The 23,211-nt window shown below is 47.6% G+C and overlaps 1 protein-coding gene across 2 annotated transcripts in view; it reads right to left on the bottom strand.

Annotated features, from left to right (window-relative positions):
* NRBP1 (nuclear receptor binding protein 1) overlaps positions 1-23,211 on the bottom strand; it is a 159,838-nt gene that overhangs the window by 65,341 nt on the left and 71,286 nt on the right. For both annotated transcript variants that reach the window (XM_063914903.1, XM_063914904.1), the window contains 3 exons: positions 22,877-22,960; positions 14,268-14,326; positions 2,532-2,630 (listed from right to left, as the gene is read on the bottom strand). In XM_063914903.1, coding sequence (XP_063770973.1) covers positions 2,532-2,630; positions 14,268-14,326; positions 22,877-22,960 — 242 coding nt within the window. The remainder of the gene's footprint in view (positions 1-2,531; positions 2,631-14,267; positions 14,327-22,876; positions 22,961-23,211) is intronic.

The raw sequence follows: 23,211 nt of genomic DNA, 5'->3' as shown, positions 1-23,211 counted from the left end.
CCCAGCACTAAACTACCCTACCCACAACTACACCACCCAACCCACAACTACACCACCCAACCCAGCACTACACTACCCTACCCAGCACTGTACCACCCAACCCACAACTACATCACCAAACCCAGCACTAAACTACCCTACCCACAACTACACCACCCAACCCACAACTACACCACCCAACCCAGCACTGTACCACCCAACCCACAACTACATCACCCAACCCAGCACTAAACTACACCACCCAACCCAGCACTACACTACCCTACCCAGCACTGTACCACCCAACCCACAACTACATCACCCAACCCAGCACTAAACTACCCTACCCACAACTACACCACCCAACCCAGCACTACACTACCCTACCCAGCACTGTACCACCCAACCCACAACTACATCACCCAACCCAGCACTAAACTACCCTACCCACAACTACACCACCCAACCCAGCACTACACTACCCTACCCAGCACTGTACCACCCAACCCACAACTACATCACCCAACCCAGCACTAAACTACCCTACCCACAACTACACCACCCAACCCAGCACTACCCTACCCAGCACTGTACCACCCAACCCACAACTACATCACCCAACCCAGCACTAAACTACCCTACCCACAACTACACCACCCAACCCACAACTACACCACCCAACCCAGCACTACACTACCCTACCCAGCACTGTACCACCCAACCCACAACTACACCACCCAACCCAGCACTACACTACCCTACCCAGCACTGTACCACCCAACCCACAACTACATCACCCAACCCAGCACTAAACTACCCTACCCACAACTACACCACCCAACCCACAACTACACCACCCAACCCAGCACTGTACCACCCAACCCACAACTACATCACCCAACCCAGCACTAAACTACCCTACCCACAACTACACCACCCAACCCAGCACTACACTACCCAACCCACAACTACACGACCCAAACCAGCACTGTACTACCCAACCCACAACTACACTGCCCAACTCAGCACTGTACTACCCAACCCACAACTACACCACCCAACCCAGCACTGTACTACAAAACCCACATCTACACCACCCAACCCAGCACTGTACTACCCAACCCACAACTACACCACCAAACCCAGCACTGTACTACCCAACCCACAACTACACCACCCAAACCAGCACTGTACTACCCAACACACAACTACACCACCCAACCCAGCACTGTGCCACCCAACTCACAACTACACCACCCAACCCACAACTACACCACCCAAACCAGCACTGTGCCACCCACTCCACAACTACACCACCCACCCCAGCACTGTACCACCCAACCCACACCACCCACCCCAGCACTGTACCACCCAACCCAGCAATGTATTACCCAAAGCACTGTGCCACCCAACCAAGCATTGTACAGCCCAAACCAGCACTGTGCCACCCAACTCATCTACACCATTCAACCCAGCACTGTACTACCCAACTGACAACTACACCACCCACCCCAGCACTATACCACCCAACCCACAACTATACCACCCAACCCAGCACTGTATTACCTGACCCACAACTACACCATCCAACCCAGCACTGTGCCACCAAACCCACAACTACACCACCCAACTCAGCACTGTACTACCCAACCCACAACTACACCACCCAACCCAGCACTACACCACCCAACCCAGCACTGTATTACCTACCACCCAACCCACAACTACACCACCCAACCCAGCACTGTATTACCTAACCCACAACTACACCACCCAACCCAGCACTGTGCCACCAAACCCACAACTACACCACCCAACCCACAACTACACCACCCAACCCAGCACTGTACCAGCCAAATCAGCACTGTGCTACCCAACCCAGCACTATATTGCAGAATCCCACACAGTACCACCCAACCTAAAACTATACCACCAAACTTAGCACAGTGCCACCCAACTCTGCACTGTATCAGCCAATCTAATGCTGTACCAACCAGCCCCGCACTGTATTGGCCAATCTAATACTGTATTAACCAGCCCCGCACAGTGCCAACCAACCGCGCACTGTACTACCCAACCCACAACTATAGCAACAAACCCAATAATACCCAACCCCGCACTGTACTATCAAACCCAGCACTGTACCACCCAACCTAGAACTATACCACACTACCTAGCACTGTACCACTGTGTTGGCTTGGGTAGGACAGTGCTGGCTCGGGTGATACAGTACTGAAATGGGTAGTATAGTGCAGGATTGCACAGAACTACCCAATCCAGCACTGTACTACCCAAGCCCTCACTGTGCCACGCAACCCAGCACTGTGCCACCCATGCCACTTCCAGAACAGTCATCACATCCAAGTGGAGCAGCGCTGTCAGTAGCAGTACAGTAAGTCGTGGGAAAGAGGCGCTGAGCCGTGCGGTCTTTGGAGATAAGTATATCTTTCTTTGCATTTCAGACGTGGGAAATGCTCTACACTAAATCCACCATATTGCAGTCACACAGGGAACAGTACCGTAGCACATAGCGGCTGCTGGGAGTAACTCACCCTCTGCAGCGGGTCCTCCAGGAACTGAATGGCATTATTTATAGCCTCCTGGGGTACATAAGAGGACTCCCCATTCCCCTGGATCTCTAGAACCGCCATCTGCAGAGACAGGCACAGGTTATGGATATCTGGTGGCTTTGCCCGGTCTCTGGTAGAGACATCCCTGCTCTGTGTGGCTCAATTACTGGCAGAGAACTCAGACTACAGCTCTTATTAATCTACATGAGGGTACACAATGACCGCAGAGACCCCGATATCTCTACTGGAGGCGTCCTCATACACCAAGCCTCAACTCACCATACAGCGCAAGACGCCAATTGCGCCACACTGAGTGCTGAAATACCAAATCCCAGTGTACGAGCATAGGCCGGTGATCGGAGGGCATTAATTACATGAGGAAAGTGTAGGTGGTGATCAGAGGGCACTAATTACATGAGGTGAGTGTAGGCCGGTGATCGGAGGGCACTAATTACATGAGGTAAGTGTAGGCCGGTGATCAGAGGGCACTAATTACATGAGGTAAGTGTAGGCGGTGCTCAGAGGGCACTAATTACATGAGGTAAGTGTAAGCCGGTGATCAGAGGGCACTAATTACATGAGGTAAGTGTAGGCGGTGCTCAGAGGGCACTAATTACATGAGGTAAGTGTAGGCCGGTGATCAGAGAGCACTAATTACATGAGGTAAGTGTAGGCCGGTGCTCAGAGGGCACTAATTACATGACGTAAGTGTAGGCGGTGCTCAGAGGGCACTAATTACATGAGGTAAGTGTATGCCGGTGCTCAGAGGGCACTAATTACATGAGGTAAGTGTAGGCCGGTGATCGGAGGGCACTAATTACATGAGGTGAGTGTAGGCCGGTGATCGGAGGGCACTAATTACATGAGGTAAGTGTAGGCCGGTGATCAGAGGGCACTAATTACATGAGGTAAGTGTAGGTCGGTGCTCAGAGGGCACTAATTACATGAGGTAAGTGTAGGCCGCTGCTCAGAGGGCACTAATTACATGAGGTAAGTGTAGGTCGGTGCTCAGAGGGCACTAATTACATGAGGTAAGTGAAGGTGGTGCTCAGAGGGCACTAATTACATGAGGTGAGTGTATGCCGGTGATCAGAGGGCACTAATTACATGAGGTAAGTGTAGGCCGGTGATCAGAGGGCACTAATTACATGAGGTAAGTGTAGGCCGGTGATCGGAGGGCACTAATTACATGAGGTAAGTGTAGGGCGGTACTCACGGGGCACTAATTACATGAGGTGAGTGTATGCCGGTGATCAGAGGGCACTAATTACATGAGGTGAGTGTAGGCCGGTGATCAGAGGGCACTAATTACATGAGGTAAGTGTATGCCGGTGATCAGAGGGCACTAATTACATGAGGTGAGTGTATGCCGGTGCTCAGAGGGCACTAATTACATGAGGTAAGTGTAGGCCGGTGCTCAGACGGCACTAATTACATGAGGTAAGTGTAGGCCGGTGATCGGAGGGCACTAATTACATGAGGTGAGTGTAGGCCGCTGCTCAGAGGGCACTAATTACATGAGGTAAGTGTAGGCCGGTGATCGGAGGGCACTAATTACATGAGGTAAGTGTAGGCCGGTGATCGGAGGGCACTAATTACATGAGGTAAGTGTAGGCCGCTGCTCAGAGGGCACTAATTACATGAGGTAAGTGTAGGCCGGTGATCGGAGGGCACTAATTACATGAGGTAAGTGTAGGCCGGTGCTCAGAGGACACTAATTACATGAGGTAAGTGTAGGCGGTGCTCAGAGGGCACTAATTACATGAGTTAAGTGTAGGGCGGTGCTCAGAGGACACTAATTACATGAGTTGAGTGTAGGCGGTGCTCAGAGGGCACTAATTACATGAGGTGAGTGTAGGCCGGTACTCAGAGGGCACTAATTACATGAGATAAGTGTAGGCCGGTGCTCAGAGGGCACTAATTACATGAGGTAAGTGTATGCCGGTGATCGGAGGGCACTAATTACATGAGGTGAGTGTAGGCCGGTGATCGGAGGGCACTAATTACATGAGGCGAGTGTAGGCCAGTAGTCAGAGGGCACTAATTACATGAGGTGAGTGTAGGCCGGTACTCAGAGGGCACTAATTACATGAGGTAAGTGTAGGGCGGTACTCACGGGGCACTAATTACATGAGGTGAGTGTAGGTCGGTGCTCAGAGGGCACTAATTACATGAGGTAAGTGTAGGTTGGTGCTCAGAGGGCACTAATTACATGAGATAAGTGTAGGCGGTGCTCAGAGGGCACTAATTACATGAGGTAAGTGTAGGCCGGTGATCGGAGGGCACTAATTACATGAGGTAAGTGTAGGCCGGTGATCAGAGGGCACTAATTACATGAGGTAAGTGTAGGCCGGTGCTCAGAGGGCACTAATTACATGAGGTAAGTGTAGGCAGGTGCTCAGAGGGCACTAATTACATGAGGTAAGTGTAGGTTGGTGCTCAGAGGGCACTAATTACATGAGATAAGTGTAGGCGGTGCTCAGAGGGCATTAATTACATGAGGTAAGTGTAGGCCGGTGATCGGAGGGCACTAATTACATGAGGTAAGTGTAGGCAGGTGCTCAGAGGGCACTAATTACATGAGGTAAGTGTAGGTCGGTGCTTAGAGGGCACTAATTACATGAGGTAAGTGTAGGTTGGTGCTCAGAGGGCACTAATTACATGAGATAAGTGTAGGCGGTGCTCAGAGGGCACTAATTACATGAGGTAAGTGTAGGCCGGTGATCGGAGGGCACTAATTACATGAGGTAAGTGTAGGGCGGTGCTCAGAGGGCACAAATTACATGAGGTAAGTGTAGGCAGGTGCTCAAAGGCCACTAATTACATGAGGTAAGTGTAGGCGGTGCTCAGAGGGCACTAATTACATGAGGTAAGTGTATGCCGGTGCTCAGAGGGCTCTAATTACATGAGGTAAGTGTAGGCCGGTGATCGGAGGGCACTAATTACATGAGGTAAGTGAAGGCGGTGCTCAGAGGGCACTAATTACATGAGGTAAGTGTAGGCGGTGCTCAGGGGGCACTAATTACATGAGGTAAGTGTAGGCCGCTGCTCAGAGGGCACTAATTACATGAGGTAAGTGTAGGTCGGTGCTCAGAGGGCACTAATTACATGAGGTAAGTAAAGGTGGTGATCAGAGGGCACTAATTACATGAGGTAAGTGTAGGCCGGTGATCGGAGGGCACTAATTACATGAGGTAAGTGTAGACCGGTGCTCAGAGGGCACTAATTACATGAGGTAAGTGTAGGCCGGTGATCGGAGGGCACTAATTACATGAGGTGAGTGTAGGCCGGTAATCAGAGGGCACTAATTACATGAGGTAAGTGTAGGCCGGTGATCGGAGGGCACTAATTACATGAGGTGAGTGTATGCCGGTGCTCAGAGGGCACTAATTACATGAGGTAAGTGTAGGCCGGTGATCGGAGGGCACTAATTACATGAGGTAAGTGTAGGCCGGTGATCGGAGGGCACTAATTACATGAGGTGAGTGTAGGCCGGTGATCAGAGGGCACTAATTACATGAGGTAAGTGTAGGTCGGTGCTCAGAGGGCACTAATTACATGAGGTAAGTGTAGGCCGCTGCTCAGAGGGCACTAATTACATGAGGTAAGTGTATGCCGGTGCTCAGAGGGCACTAATTACATGAGGTAAGTGTAGGCCGGTGATCGGAGGGCACTAATTACATGAGGTGAGTGTAGGCCGGTGATCGGAGGGCACTAATTACATGAGGTGAGTGTAGGCCGGTGATCAGAGGGCACTAATTACATGAGGTAAGTGTAGGTCGGTGCTCAGAGGGCACCAATTACATGAGGTAAGTGTAGGCCGCTGCTCAGAGGGCACTAATTACATGAGGTAAGTGTAGGTCGGTGCTCAGAGGGCACTAATTACATGAGGTAAGTGAAGGTGGTGCTCAGAGGGCACTAATTACATGAGGTAAGTGAAGGTGGTGATCAGAGGGCACTAATTACATGAGGTAAGTGTAGGCCGGTGATCAGAGGGCACTAATTACATGAGGTAAGTGTAGGCCGGTGATCAGAGGGCACTAATTACATGAGGTAAGTGTAGGGCGGTACTCACGGGGCACTAATTACATGAGGTGAGTGTATGCCGGTGATCAGAGGGCACTAATTACATGAGGTGAGTGTAGGCCGGTGATCAGAGGGCACTAATTACATGAGGTAAGTGTATGCCGGTGATCAGAGGGCACTAATTACATGAGGTGAGTGTATGCCGGTGCTCAGAGGGCACTAATTACATGAGGTAAGTGTAGGCCGGTGCTCAGACGGCACTAATTACATGAGGTAAGTGTAGGCCGGTGATCGGAGGGCACTAATTACATGAGGTGAGTGTAGGCCGCTGCTCAGAGGGCACTAATTACATGAGGTAAGTGTAGGCCGGTGATCGGAGGGCACTAATTACATGAGGTAAGTGTAGGCCGGTGATCGGAGGGCACTAATTACATGAGGTAAGTGTAGGCCGCTGCTCAGAGGGCACTAATTACATGAGGTAAGTGTAGGCCGGTGATCGGAGGGCACTAATTACATGAGGTAAGTGTAGGCCGGTGATCGGAGGGCACTAATTACATGAGGTAAGTGTAGGCCGGTGCTCAGAGGACACTAATTACATGAGGTAAGTGTAGGCGGTGCTCAGAGGGCACTAATTACATGAGGTAAGTGTAGGGCGGTGCTCAGAGGACACTAATTACATGAGTTGAGTGTAGGCGGTGCTCAGAGGGCACTAATTACATGAGGTGAGTGTATGCCGGTGATCAGAGGGCACTAATTACATGAGGTAAGTGTAGGCCGGTGATCAGAGGGCACTAATTACATGAGGTAAGTGTAGGCCGGTGCTCAGAGGGCACTAATTACATGAGGTAAGTGTATGCCGGTGATCAGAGGGCACTAATTACATGAGGTAAGTATATACAGCAGACGTAGTTTTGTCGCTTCTAGTGGTCTCATTAGTGTGAATAAGATGTGCGCTGCCTCCGAGCCGCCCGGGAATTTGCACGCATGCACGACTGAAGCCATAGCGTATGAGGACACATCTACAGTATAAAACCGAAACTTAATGTTAGAGGGCTGCTGTTACCCTATGCCTGGCAGTGTGCACAGTATTACTTCTCTTACTGCAATTCTCATCTACTGTTACCCTACGTCTGGCAGTGTGCACAGTATTACTTCTCTTACTGCAATTCTCATCTGCTGTTACCCTATGTCTGGCAGTGTGCACAGTATTACTTCTCTTACTGCAATTCTCATCTGCTGTTACCCTATGCCTGGCAGTGTGCACAGTATTACTTCTCTTACTGCAATTCTCATCTGCTGTTACCCTATGTCTGGCAGTGTGCACAGTATTACTTCTCGTACTGCAATGCTCATCTGCTGTTACCCTATGCCTGGCAGTGTGCACAGTATTACTTCTCTTGCTGTGTGTAATTCTCATCTGCTGTTACCCTATGCCTGGCAGTGTGCACAGTATTACTTCTCGTACTGCAATGCTCATCTGCTGTTACCCTATGCCTGGCAGTGTGCACAGTATTACTTCTCTTGCTGTGTGTAATTCTCATCTGCTGTTACCCTATGTCTGGCAGTGTGCACAGTATTACTTCTCTTGCTGTGTGTAATTCTCATCTGCTGTTACCCTATGTCTGGCAATGTGCACAGTATTACTTCTCTTGCTGTGTGTAATTCTCATCTGCTGTTACCCTATGCCTGGCAGTGTGCACAGTATTACTTCACTTGCTGTAATTCTCATCTGCTGTTACCCTATGTCTGGCAGTGTGCACAGTATTACTTCTCTTGCTGTATGTAATTCTCATCTGCTGTTACCCTATGTCTGGCAGTGTGCACAATATTACTTCTCTTGCTGTAATTCTCATCTGCAGTTACCCTATGTCTGGCAGTGTGCACAGTATTACTTCTCTTGCTATATATGTGTGTAATTCTCATCTTCTGTTACCCTGTCTGGCAGTGTGCACAGTATTACTTCTCTTGCTATATATGTGTGTAATTCTCATCTGCTGTTACCCTATGTCTGGCAGTGTGCTAACTATTACTTCTCTTACTGTAATTCTCATCTGCTGTTACCCTATGCCTGGCAGTGTGCACAGTATTACTTCTCTTGCTGTAATTCTCATCTGCTGTTACCCTATGTCTGGCAGTGTGCACAGTATTACTTCTCTTACTGTAATTCTCATCTGCTGTTACCCTATGCCTGGCAGTGTGCACAGTATTACTTCTCTTGCTGTGTGTAATTCTCATCTGCTGTTACCCTATGCCTGGCAGTGTTCACAGTATTACTTCTCTTGCTGTAATTCTCATCTGCTGTTACCCTATGTCTGGCAGTGTGCACAGTATTACTTCTCTTGCTATATATGTGTGTAATTCTCATCTTCTGTTACCCTGTCTGGCAGTGTGCACAGTATTACTTCTCTTGCTATATATGTGTGTAATTCTCATCTGCTGTTACCCTATGTCTGGCAGTGTGCACAGTATTACTTCTCTTGCTATATATGTGTGTAATTCTCATCTGCTGTTACCCTATGTCTGGCAGTGTGCACAGTATTACTTCTCTTGTTGTGTGTAATTCTCATCTGATGTTACCCTATGTCTGGCAGTGTGCACAGTATTACTTCTCTTGCTATATATGTGTGTAATGCTCATCTTCTGGTATCCTGTCTGGCACTGTGCACAGTATTACTTCTCTTGCTATTTATGTGTGTAATTCTCATCTGCTGTTACCCTATGAATGGCATTGTGCACAGTATTACTTCTCTTGCTGTGTGTAATTCTCATCTGATGTTACCCTATGTCTGGCAGTGTTCACAGTATTACTTATCTTGCTATATGTGTGTGTAATGCTCATCTTCTGTTACCCTATGCCTGGCAGTGTGCACAGTATTACTTCTCTTGCTATTTATGTGTGTAATTCTCATCTGCTGTTACCCTATGAATGGCAGTGTGCACAGTATTACTTCTCTTGCTGTGTGTAATTCTCATCTGATGTTACCCTATGCCTGGCAGTGTGCACAGTATTACTTATCTTGCTATATATGTGTGTAATGCTCATTTCTGGTACCCTGTCTGGCAGTGTGCACAGTATTACTTCTCTTGCTATATATGTGTGTGTAATTCTCATCTTCTGTTACCCTATGTCTGGCAGTGTGCACAGTATTACTTCTCTTGTTGTGTGTAATTCTCATCTGCTGTTACCCTATGCCTGGCAGTGTGCACAGTATTACTTCTCTTGCTATATATGTGTGTAATGCTCATCTTCTGGTACCATGTCTGGCAGTGTGCACAGTATTACTTCTCTTGCTACATATGTGTGTGTAATTCTCATCTTCTGTTACCCTATGCCTGGCAGTGTGCACAGTATTACTTCTCTTGCTGTGTGTAATTCTCATATGCCTGGCAGTGTGTACAGTATTGTGACGACATGTGATGACACAGCTGGCGCGTCATGTCGCTCAGTGGTAAAAGACACGTGGTTACTTTCCTAGCCCTGGTCCTACACATGGACTTCATCAATTGCCAATATGTTATTAGTTATATGTTAGGCAATATTGTATTATAGTGTATGATGTTATTGTTACAAGGGTACAGTTATGTTTTCAATGTATATATATGAATGTGTTGGTTATTGTGTTATAGTTTGTAAAATAATGTTTTCCCAATGTGACTGATCAGATTACCTGTGTGTTTGCTGTTGGAGATACAGCCAGTCTCAGATGTCAGGCCATACAACCCCCCCCTCATTCTTCCCCACACAATGGATTCCAGGCCACACAATCGGATTAAGTAAGGTTACTTTAGTTAACATCTATTGTGGCCTAGGGGACATGCCTGGACATGTGAAAGTAGTTCTGGGGGTGTCGCCTTATTGTAGAAAAGACAAAGGGTTTGGATAATAGAAAAGAGGGGACGTGAGACAGAAGGAAGAGAGTGGCAGGAGACTGACTAAGAAGTAATGTTCTGTCAGGAGCTCCAGGAGGGAATTGTCGTGTAGAATTGGATCACAGAAGTGTGCTGAGCTGTGTTATAACCTATTCTGTCAATAAACCACTGTTGGTTTTTCATCTACCACCGTGACTGAGTGATTTTGAACCCAATATCCTCACATTTGGCGGCAGTGGTGGGATCACTCAAGACACCAGCAGAAAGGTATAAACCACAGCAGGCAATGGATTCCGCCCCGCTATGTTACCGATACAGCAAGAAGGATCAGCTACAGGACCTCTGTCGAGCAAGACGGATTGAGTTTAATACAGTGGATACCAAGGAATCCCTAATTGGAAAACTGGCTCAATGGGACGTTGAGCACCCTTGTGATAAGGAGGAAGAGGAGGATATGGTCCAGGCCTCAGCGGAGGAGACCAGTAGTGGAACCAGGGCAGTGGAGCTTGTGGTTGGAAGTTTGTCAGCATATCGGCAGGCTGGGAAGCCGGATTTGTTATGTATAGTTAACAAAATGCAGTACATTTGGGAGCACTGGAATGAAGCTCAGTGGGAAATCAGCAGGTGGAGAGTATCCAGCATACAGGACAAGTTGTGTCATCTGGGAAATGCGTTCATGCACTGCAGAAGTGAAGCAGCCACATGGAATCTGCTGGGGGAGCCAGAGTTTGAGGAATTCAGGGAGGAAGGGATCGAAACAGTGGCCCAAATGACACAAAGTATACAATATACAGAGACGGAAGAGCAAGTGCAGAGTAAATTGTCTTCCCGGACAGAGCCAGAGGAAGTGGCATTGGATCGGGGGCCCCTGGATACCCCAGCATGGCGAGACCAGTGTTACAGGGTGGATGCGGAAAGGCACCACCTGCAACAGCTTCTTCCATACCCAAGGGAAGAAGTTGCCCAGTGCTCTATACGGAAGGAAGCACACGAAGTAAAGACAGCAGTGAGCACAATCCAGGCACCCCAGGAGGAACTGCACTACAACTTCCCTGTTGCTGAGACGGAAGATGAGGACTTAGTAAGAGAGTGTCAAGAACTGTCTGCCCAGTATGTTACACTGGAAAAGGATGACCTTGACCAGGTGGATGCAAGGAAGCACTGTCTGCAACCCGTTCTCTTGTCCCTGGGGGAATGTCGCAGTAAAACACTTGGTGACCAGTCTGAGCTGTGTTACAACTGGCCATTTGCAGGCTTGGAGGATATAGAAACCATCCCAGAGTGCCAGCGAGACATTGAGGAAGAAGTTGCCACTATCACCCGACCACCACTTCAGCAACAGAGCCTCCAAGGGAATCCTTCAGGTGAGCACCAACCAGTCCTGGCTACTGAACCATTTACAGTGTTGTGTTTGGGGGAGGCTACTGAAAATGAGAAGGGAGTGGGGTCTGTCATCCAAACACCCCAGGAGAAGATGCACTATGCCTTCCCATTGGCAGAGGTGGAAGAGGAGATCTCTGCGAGGGCAGCAGTAGGTGGTAATGTCCCAACTATAAGCATGGCTAGTGCAGACAGTGGCTCACTTCAGGCTGATCAGCATATTCGGCTGAGGGAGGCCTATTGTGAAGCTATGTTCATGGCTGCCCCAGTTATTTTATCAGAAAAGGATGTTCAGGAAGGGCCCAGTGTATCTCCAGCTATTGTATCTCTCCCAGAAGATTCTGGAGGTCTGTCCTCATTCAGTGAACTTGATGGTAAGGAGCTGCAGTCTGAATGCCAGAATCTTCCCTGTGACTCAGAGAAAATCCAGGGATCAGACCTGGTGAAAATAGCATCAGCTCAGGAACTGGAAGGGAACATGTTGCTCTACTCTAGGGCACCTGAATGTGTTTGGGACTGGCATTGTGTGCAAGGTGAAATGACTGACTCTAACCAGGACAATGGTGGTCAGCCAGTACATGTAGCAGTGAATGGAGAAGGTAATGCCACTGTCCCGGTGAACCTACATCCATGTTCCAGTACAACAATGGTCGAGTTGGTGGTTACACACAAGGAAGCTGAGCAGATTGTACTCCAGGCCAAAGCATACAAGACTCAGAGTAGGATCCCACAACTTACCCAGCTAGCCAGGCTGGAGGAAGCATTTACCCAGGATAGCACAGAAGAAACTTCTGGCATGAAGGAATCCCCATTGTGCCCTGACAATTACCATACCCGTGGTTCATGTTTGGGGGAGGGAAGCCACTGTCCTGATGCACCAGAGATGATGGAAGTGGGGTTCCCAGGGAATACATGGTTGGGGAGGGAGAGTGAGGGCCCCAGAGATCAGATTTTGTTTATGGAGGAAAATTGTGACTATCTGAAATGTGAGGTTACCCAGTTGGGTGTAGGGGAATTATTAAGTCCCCAGGTGCAGTTATTGGACTTACTGAATTATACTGTTGCACATGCTGTTACCCCAACCCAGCGGCTGTCTGCAAAGGGGACTTTGATTAATGTATTTGGATGGGACACCGGGGGGAAATACAAGAACTATGGACTGCTGATCACGTTTCCCCCGGACCCTGGTAAGACGGTATTGATTTATGTACTGTGGGCCACACACCCACCAGACCGGGGAAAGAAATTCCCACACAAGCCTCATGACAGTTACCACAGACTTTGGACCTGGGAGGCAGGTGGTCTCCGTACAAACTGTAAAATGATATTCACAAAACCACCAGACCCACTAGAGAAACCTGCCAGTCATTATTATGACGGGGCACAGACTGTTTGATGTAGGAGAGCACCACTGCGCTCAGCAAGCTTCAGCTACTTAGGACACAGGGCGAGAAAGTAGGGGAAGGTAATGTGACGACATGTGATGACACAGCTGGCGCGTCATGTCGCTCAGTGGTAAAAGACACGTGGTTACTTTCCTAGCCCTGGTCCTACACATGGACTTCATCAATTGCCAATATGTTATTAGTTATATGTTAGGCAATATTGTATTATAGTGTATGATGTTATTGTTACAAGGGTACAGTTATGTTTTCAATGTATATATATGAATGTGTTGGTTATTGTGTTATAGTTTGTAAAATAATGTTTTCCCAATGTGACTGATCAGATTACCTGTGTGTTTGCTGTTGGAGATACAGCCAGTCTCAGATGTCAGGCCATACAACCCCCCCCTCATTCTTCCCCACACAATGGATTCCAGGCCACACAATCAGATTAAGTAAGGTTACTTTAGTTAACATCTATTGTGGCCTAGGGAACATGTCTGGACATGTGAAAGTAGTTCTGGGGGTGTCGCCTTATTGTAGAAAAGACAAAGGGTTTGGATAATAGAAAAGAGGGGCGGTGAGACAGAAGTGGAGAGAGAGGCAGGAGACTGACTAAGAAGTAATGTTCTGTCAGGAGCTCCAGGAGGGAATTGTCGTGTAGAATTGGATCACAGAAGTGTGCTGAGCTGTGTTATAACCTATTCTGTCAATAAACCACTGTTGGTTTTTCATCTACCACCGTGACTGAGTGATTTTGAACCCAATATCCTCACAAGTATAACTTCTCATCTACTTTTACCCTATGTATGCAGTGTGCACAGTATTACTTTTCTTGCTGTGTGTAATTATCCTCTGCTGATACATTATGTTTGGCAGTATGCACAGTATTACTTCTCATGTGCTTTTACCCTATGTCTCCAGTGTGCACAGTATTACTTCTCTTGCTGTGTGTAATTATCCTCTGCGGATACCCTATGTCTGGCATTGTGCGCAGTATTACTTCTCTTGCTGTGTGTATACTGTCATTATCCTCTAGGTACAACTATGTGCTCACCTCCAACGCACACATCCCAAAGGAGTAGATATCAACTGCTGTAGTCACATTGGTCACCTCTGAAATAGAAGATCAGCATCAGACATGTGACATACATGTTACACGCTACATGTACACTACATACAGCTCAGCGACACGCCACATGTACATTACACGCAGCTCAGTGACATGTAAATCACACGCAGCTCAGTAACACGCCACATGTACATTACACGCAGCTCAGTAACACGCCACATGTACATTACACGCAGCTCAGTGACACGTGTACATTACACGCAGCTCAGTCACAAATGTACATTACACGCAGCTCAGTGAAACGCCACATGTACATTACACGCAGCTCAGTGAAACGCCACATGAACATTACACGCAGCTCAGTGACACATGTACATTACACGCAGCTCAGTGACACATGTACATTACACGCAGCTCAGTGACACATGTACATTACACGCAGCTCAGTGACACATGTACATTACACGCAGCTCAGTGACACATGTACATTACACGCAGCTCAGTGACACATGTACATTACACGCAGCTCAGTGACACATGTACATTACACGCAGCTCAGTGACACATGTACATTACACGCAGCTCAGTGACACATGTACATTACACGCAGCTCAGTGACACATGTACATTACACGCAGCTCAGTGACACATGTACATTACACGCAGCTCAGTGACACATGTACATTACACGCAGCTCAGTGACACATGTACATTACACGCAGCTCAGTGACACATGTACATTACACGCAGCTCAGTGACACATGTACATTACACGCAGCTCAGTGACACATGTACATTACACGCAGCTCAGTGACACATGTACATTACACGCAGCTCAGTGACACATGTACATTACACGCAGCTCAGTGACACATGTACATGTACATTACACCCAGCTCAGTGACACATGTACATTACACCCAGCTCAGTGACACATGTACATTACACCCAGCTCAGTGACACATGTACATTACACCCAGCTCAGTGACACATGTACATTACACCCAGCTCAGTGACACATGTACATTACACCCAGCTCAGTGACACATGTACATTACACCCAGCTCAGTGACACATGTACATTACACCCAGCTCAGTGACACATGTACATTACACCCAGCTCAGTGACACATGTACATTACACCCAGCTCAGTGACACATGTACATTACACCCAGCTCAGTGACACATGTACATTACACCCAGCTCAGTGACACATGTACATTACACCCAGCTCAGTGACACATGTACATTACACGCAGCTCAGTGACACATGTACATTACACCCAGCTCAGTGAAACGCCACATGAACATTACACGCAGCTCAGTCACACATGTACATTACACACAGCTTAGGGACACGCCACATGTACATTACACACAGCTCAGTGACACATGTACATTACACACAGCTCAGTGACACGCCACATGTACATTACACGCAGCTCAGTGACACATGTACATTACACACAGCTCAGTGACACGCCACATGTACATTACACACAGCTCAGTGACACGCCACATGTACATTACACACAGCTCAGCGACACATGTACATTACACCCAGCTCAGTGACACATGTACATTACACCCAGCTCAGTGACACATGTACATTACACCCAGCTCAGTGACACATGTACACTACACCCAGCTCAGGGACACATGTACATTACACACAGCTCAGTGACACATGTACATTACACACAGCTCAGTGACACATGTACATTACACCCAGCTCAGTGACACATGTACATTACACGCAGCTCAGTGAAACGCCACATGAACATTACACGCAGCTCAGTCACACATGTACATTACACACAGCTTAGGGACACGCCACATGTACATTACACACAGCTCAGGGACACGCCACATGTACATTACACACAGCTCAGTGACACGCCACATGTACATTACACATGTACATTACACCCAGCTCAGTGACACATGTACATTACACCCAGCTCAGTGACACATGTACATTACACCCAGCTCAGTGACACATGTACATTACACCCAGCTCAGTGACACATGTACATTACACCCAGCTCAGTGACACATGTACATTACACCCAGCTCAGTGACACATGTACATTACACCCAGCTCAGTGACACATGTACATTACACCCAGCTCAGTGACACATGTACATTACACCCAGCTCAGTGACACATGTACATTACACGCAGCTCAGTGACACATGTACATTACACCCAGCTCAGTGACACATGTACATTACACCCAGCTCAGTGACACATGTACATTACACCCAGCTCAGTGACACGCCACATGTACATTACACCCAGCTCAGTGACACATGTACATTACACACAGCTCAGTGACACATGTACATTACACCCAGCTCAGTGACACATGTACATTACACCCAGCTCAGTGAAACGCCACATGAACATTACACGCAGCTCAGTCACACATGTACATTACACACAGCTTAGGGACACGCCACATGTACATTACACACAGCTCAGTGACACATATACATTACACACAGCTCAGTGACACGCCACATGTACATTACACGCAGCTCAGTGACACATGTACATTACACACAGCTCAGTGACACGCCACATGTACATTACACACAGCTCAGCGACACGCCACATGTACATTACACACAGCTCAGCGACACGCCACATGTACATTACACACAGCTCAGCGACACATGTACATTACACCCAGCTCAGTGACACGCCACATGTACATTACACCCAGCTCAGTGACACATGTACATTACACCCAGCTCAGTGACACATGTACATTACACCCAGCTCAGTGACACATGTACATTACACCCAGCTCAGTGACACATGTACATTACACCCAGCTCAGTGACACATGTACATTACACCCAGCTCAGTGACACATGTACATTACACCCAGCTCAGTGACACATGTACATTACACCCAGCTCAGTGACACATGTACATTACACCCAGCTCAGTGACACATGTACACTAGACCCAGCTCAGGGACACATGTACATTACACGCAGCTCAGTGACACATGTACATTACACGCAGCTCAGTGACACATGTACATTACACCCAGCTCAGTGACACATGTACATTACACACAGCTCAGTGACACATGTACATTACACCCAGCTCAGTGACACATGTACACTACACCCAGCTCAGGGACACATGTACATTACACACAGCTCAGTGACACATGTACATTACACCCAGCTCAGTGACACATGAACATTACACGCAGCTCAGTCACACATGTACATTACACACAGCTTAGGGACACGCCACATGTACATTACACACAGCTCAGTGACACGCCACATGTACATTACACGCAGCTCAGTGACACATGTACATTACACGCAGCTCAGTGACACGTGTACATTACACCCAGCTCAGTGACACATGTACATTACACCCAGCTCAGTGACACATGTACATTACACCCAGCTCAGTGACACATGTACATTACACACAGCTCAGTGACACATGTACATTACACACAGCTCAGTGACACGCCACATGTACATTACACACAGCTCAGCGACACATGTACATTACACACAGCTCAGGGACACGCCACATGTACATTACACACAGCTCAGTGACACGCCACATGTACATTACACATGTACATTACACCCAGCTCAGTGACACATGTACATTACACCCAGCTCAGTGACACATGTACATTACACCCAGCTCAGTGACACATGTACATTACACCCAGCTCAGTGACACATGTACACTACACCCAGCTCAGTGACACATGTACATTACACCCAGCTCAGTGACACATGTACATTACACCCAGCTCAGTGACACATGTACATTACACCCAGCTCAGTGACACACCACATGTACATTACACCCAGCTCAGTGACACATGTACACTACACCCAGCTCAGGGACACATGTACACTACACCCAGCTCAGCGACACATGTACATTACACACAGCTCAGTGACACATGTACATTACACACAGCTCAGTGACACGTGTACATTACACCCAGCTCAGTGAAACGCCACAGGAACATTACACGCAGCTCAGTCACACATGTACATTACACGCAGCTCAGTGACACGTGTACATTACACGCAGCTCAGTCACACATGTACATTACACGCAGCTCAGTGAAACGCCACATGAACATTACATGCAGCTCAGTGACACATGTACATTACACGCAGCTCAGTGACACATGTACACTACACCCAGCTCAGTCACACATGTACATTACACCCAGCTCAGGGACACATGTACATTACACACAGCTCAGGGACACGCCACATGTACATTACACGCAGCTCAGTGACACATGTACACTACACCCAGCTCAGTCACACATGTACATTACACACAGCTCAGGGACACATGTACATTACACACAGCTCAGGGACACACCACATGTACATTACACACAGCTCAGCGACACATGTACATTACACCCAGCTCAGTGACACGCCACATGTACATTACACCCAGCTCAGTGACACGCCACATGTACATTACACCCAGCTCAGTGACACATGTACATTACACACAGCTCAGTGACACGCCACATGTACATTACACGCAGCTCAGTGACACATGTACATTACACACAGCTCAGTGACACATGTACATTACACCCTGGTCAGTGACACATGTACATTACACACAGCTCAGTGACACGCCACATGTACATTACACACAGCTCAGTGACACATGTACATTACACACAGCTCAGGGACACGCCACATGTACATTGCACACAGCTCAGTGAAACGCCACATGAACATTACACGCAGCTCAGTCACACATGTACATTACACGCAGCTCAGTCACACGTGTACATTACACGCAGATCAGTGCAACGCCACATGTACATTACACGCAGCTCAGTGAAACATGTACATTACACGCAGCTCAGTGACACATGTACACTACACCCAGCTCAGTCACACATGTACATTACACCCAGCTCAGTCACACATGTACATTACACCCAGCTCAGTGACACATGTACATTACACCCAGCTCAGGGACACATGTACATTACACACAGCTCAGGGACACGCCACATGTACATTACACCCAGCTCGGTGACACATGTACATTACACGCAGCTCAGTGACACATGTACATTACACGCAGCTCAGCGACACATGTACATTACACACAGCTCAGCGCCACATGTACATTACACACAGCTCAGCGACACATGTACATTACACCCAGCTCAGTGACACGCCACATGTACATTACACCCAGCTCAGTGACACATGTACATTACACCCAGCTCAGTGACACGTGTACATTACACCCAGCTCAGTGACACGTGTACATTACACCCAGCTCAGTGACACGTGTACATTACACCCAGCTCAGTGACACGTGTACATTACACCCAGCTCAGTGACACGTGTACATTACACCCAGCTCAGTGACACGTGTACATTACACCCAGCTCAGTGACACGTGTACACTACACCCAGCTCAGTGACACGTGTACATTACACCCAGCTCAGTGACACGTGTACATTACACCCAGCTCAGTGACACGTGTACATTACACCCAGCTCAGTGACACGTGTACATTACACCCAGCTCAGTGACACGTGTACATTACACCCAGCTCAGTGACACATGTACATTACACCCAGCTCAGTGACACATGTACATTACACCCAGCTCAGTGACACATGTACATTACACCCAGCTCAGTGACACATGTACATTACACCCAGCTCAGTGACACATGTACATTACACCCAGCTCAGTGACACATGTACATTACACCCAGCTCAGTGACACATGTACATTACACCCAGCTCAGTGACACATGTACATTACACCCAGCTCAGTGACACATGTACATTACACCCAGCTCAGTGACACATGTACATTACACCCAGCTCAGTGACACATGTACATTACACCCAGCTCAGTGACACATGTACATTACACCCAGCTCAGTGACACATGTACATTACACCCAGCTCAGTGACACATGTACATTACACCCAGCTCAGTGACACATGTACATTACACCCAGCTCAGTGACACATGTACATTACACCCAGCTCAGTGACACATGTACATTACACCCAGCTCAGTGACACATGTACATTACACCCAGCTCAGTGACACATGTACATTACACCCAGCTCAGTGACACATGTACATTACACCCAGCTCAGTGACACATGTACATTACACCCAGCTCAGTGACACATGTACATTACACCCAGCTCAGTGACACATGTACATTACACACAGCTCAGTGACACATGTACATTACACACAGCTCAGTGACACATGTACATTACACACAGCTCAGTGACACATGTACATTACAATAAGATGAAAGCATACAACTCCAACGTATTAGATATAGACACTTATCACACAGCACGGGCAACATGGATGGTGTAGTGGTTAGCATTACTGCCTCACAGCACTGAGGACATGGGTTTGATTCCCACCATCGCCCTAACTGTGTGGAGTTTGTATGTTCTCCCGGTACTTGCATGTGTTTCCTCTCAGTCTCCAAATAAATACTGGTAGGTTAATTGGCTCCTGACATAACTAACCCTAGTGTGTATATGTCTGTGTACATGTGATAGGTAATATAGAGTGTAAGCTCCACTGGGGCAGGGAGCGATGTGAATGGCCAAATATTCTCTGTACAGCGCTGCGGAATATGTGTGCACTATATAAATACCAACTGGTAATAAATAATAATAATAATACATGTTATGTTATAGGAGCACCTCAGGCACACTACATGCTATGACATACCAGCACTGAACGTCACACATACTACATGCTGTGTCATACCAGCACTGCACACGTCACACATACTACATGCTGTGTCATACCAGCACTGCATACATCATACATACTACATGCTGTGTCATACCAGCACTGCACACGTCACACATACTACATGCTGTGTCATACCAGCACTGCACACGTCACACATACTACATGCTGTGTAATACCAGCACTGCATACATCATACATACTACATGCTGTGTCATACCAGCACTGCACGTCAAACATACTACATGCTGTGTAATGCCAGCACTGCATACGTCATACATACTACATGCTGTGTCATACCAGCACTGCACACGTCACACATACTACATGCTGTGTAATACCAGCACTGCACACGTCACACATACTACATGCTGTGTCATACCAGCACTGCACACGTCACACATACTACATGCTGTGTCATACCAGCACTGCACACGTCTCACATACTACATGCTGTGTCATACCAGCACTGCACACGTCACACATACTACATGGTGTTTAATACCAGCACTGCATACATCATACATACTACATGCTGTGTCATACCAGCACTGCACGTCAAACATACTACATGCTGTGTAATGCCAGCACTGCACACGTCACACATACTACCTGCTATGTCATACCGGCACTTTGCATATGCCACACATACTACATGCTATGTCATACCGGCACTTTGCACACGCCACACATACTACATGCTGTCATACTAGCACTGCACACGTCACACATACTACATGCTATGTCATACTAGCACTTTGAACATGTTTACACATACTACATGCTATGTCATACCAGCACTGCACATGTCACACATACTACATGCTGTCATACCAGCACTTTGCACATGCCACACATACTACATGCTGTCATACCAGCACTTTGCACATGCCACACATACTACATGCTATGTCATACCAGCACTTTGCACATGCCACACATACTACATGCTATGTCATACCAGCACTTTGCACATGCCACACATACTACATGCTGTCATACCAGCACTTTGCACATGCCACACATACTACATGCTATGTCATACCAGCACTTTGCACATGCCACACATACTACATGCTATGTCATACCAGCACTTTGCACATGCCACACATACTACATGCTATGTCATACCGGCACTTTGCACATGCCACACATACTACATGCTGTCATACTAGCACTGCACACGTCACACATACTACATGCTATGTCATACTAGCACTTTGTACATGCCACACATACTACATGCTATGTCATACTAGCACTTTGAACATGTTTACACATACTACATGCTATGTCATACCAGCACTGCACATGTCACACATACTACATGCTGTCATACCAGCACTTTGCACATGCCACACATACTACATGCTGTCATACCAGCACTTTGCACATGCCACACATACTACATGCTATGTCATACCAGCACTTTGCACATGCCACACATACTACATGCTATGTCATACCAGCACTTTGCACATGCCACACATACTACATGCTATGTCATACCAGCACTTTGCACATGCCACACATACTACATGCTATGTCATACCAGCACTTTGCACATGCCACACATACTACATGCTATGTCATACCAGCACTTTGCACATGCCACACATACTACATGCTATGTTATACCAGCACTTTGCACATGCCACACATACTACATGCTGTCATACTAGCACTGCACACGTCACATATACTACATGCTATGTTATACCAGTACTTTGCACATGCCACACATACTACATGCTATGTCATGCCAGCACTGTACACGGATGAACGCACACGTACCACCATATTCCGGAGCAAAGAAATGCAAATTCTTCTGCTCTTCCCGACAGGTCTTCACGTGATTGTTGATGGTGTCTGGGGCCACTGGAGAGAAGACACGTATCACTTATTATCACTAAAATCATTTGTAGCCGTCACTGTGACAAGCGCTTACACAGGTGTAGCGTGAGGTCCCCAGTATACACCGGTACTCACAGGTCAGTTATAGAGGCGAGTGCATGCTGGTGCTCAGGGGGCATTATCTGAGGTAGGTGTATGCTGGTGCTCAGGGGGCATTATCTGAGGTAGGTGTAGGCCGGTAGTCAGAGGGCATTATGTGAGGTAGTTGTAGCCTG

This window comes from Pseudophryne corroboree, chromosome 4 (assembly GCF_028390025.1).
Source record: "Pseudophryne corroboree isolate aPseCor3 chromosome 4, aPseCor3.hap2, whole genome shotgun sequence".
NCBI lineage: Eukaryota > Metazoa > Chordata > Amphibia > Anura > Myobatrachidae > Pseudophryne > Pseudophryne corroboree.
This window is presented reverse-complemented; position numbering and strand designations above follow the sequence as displayed.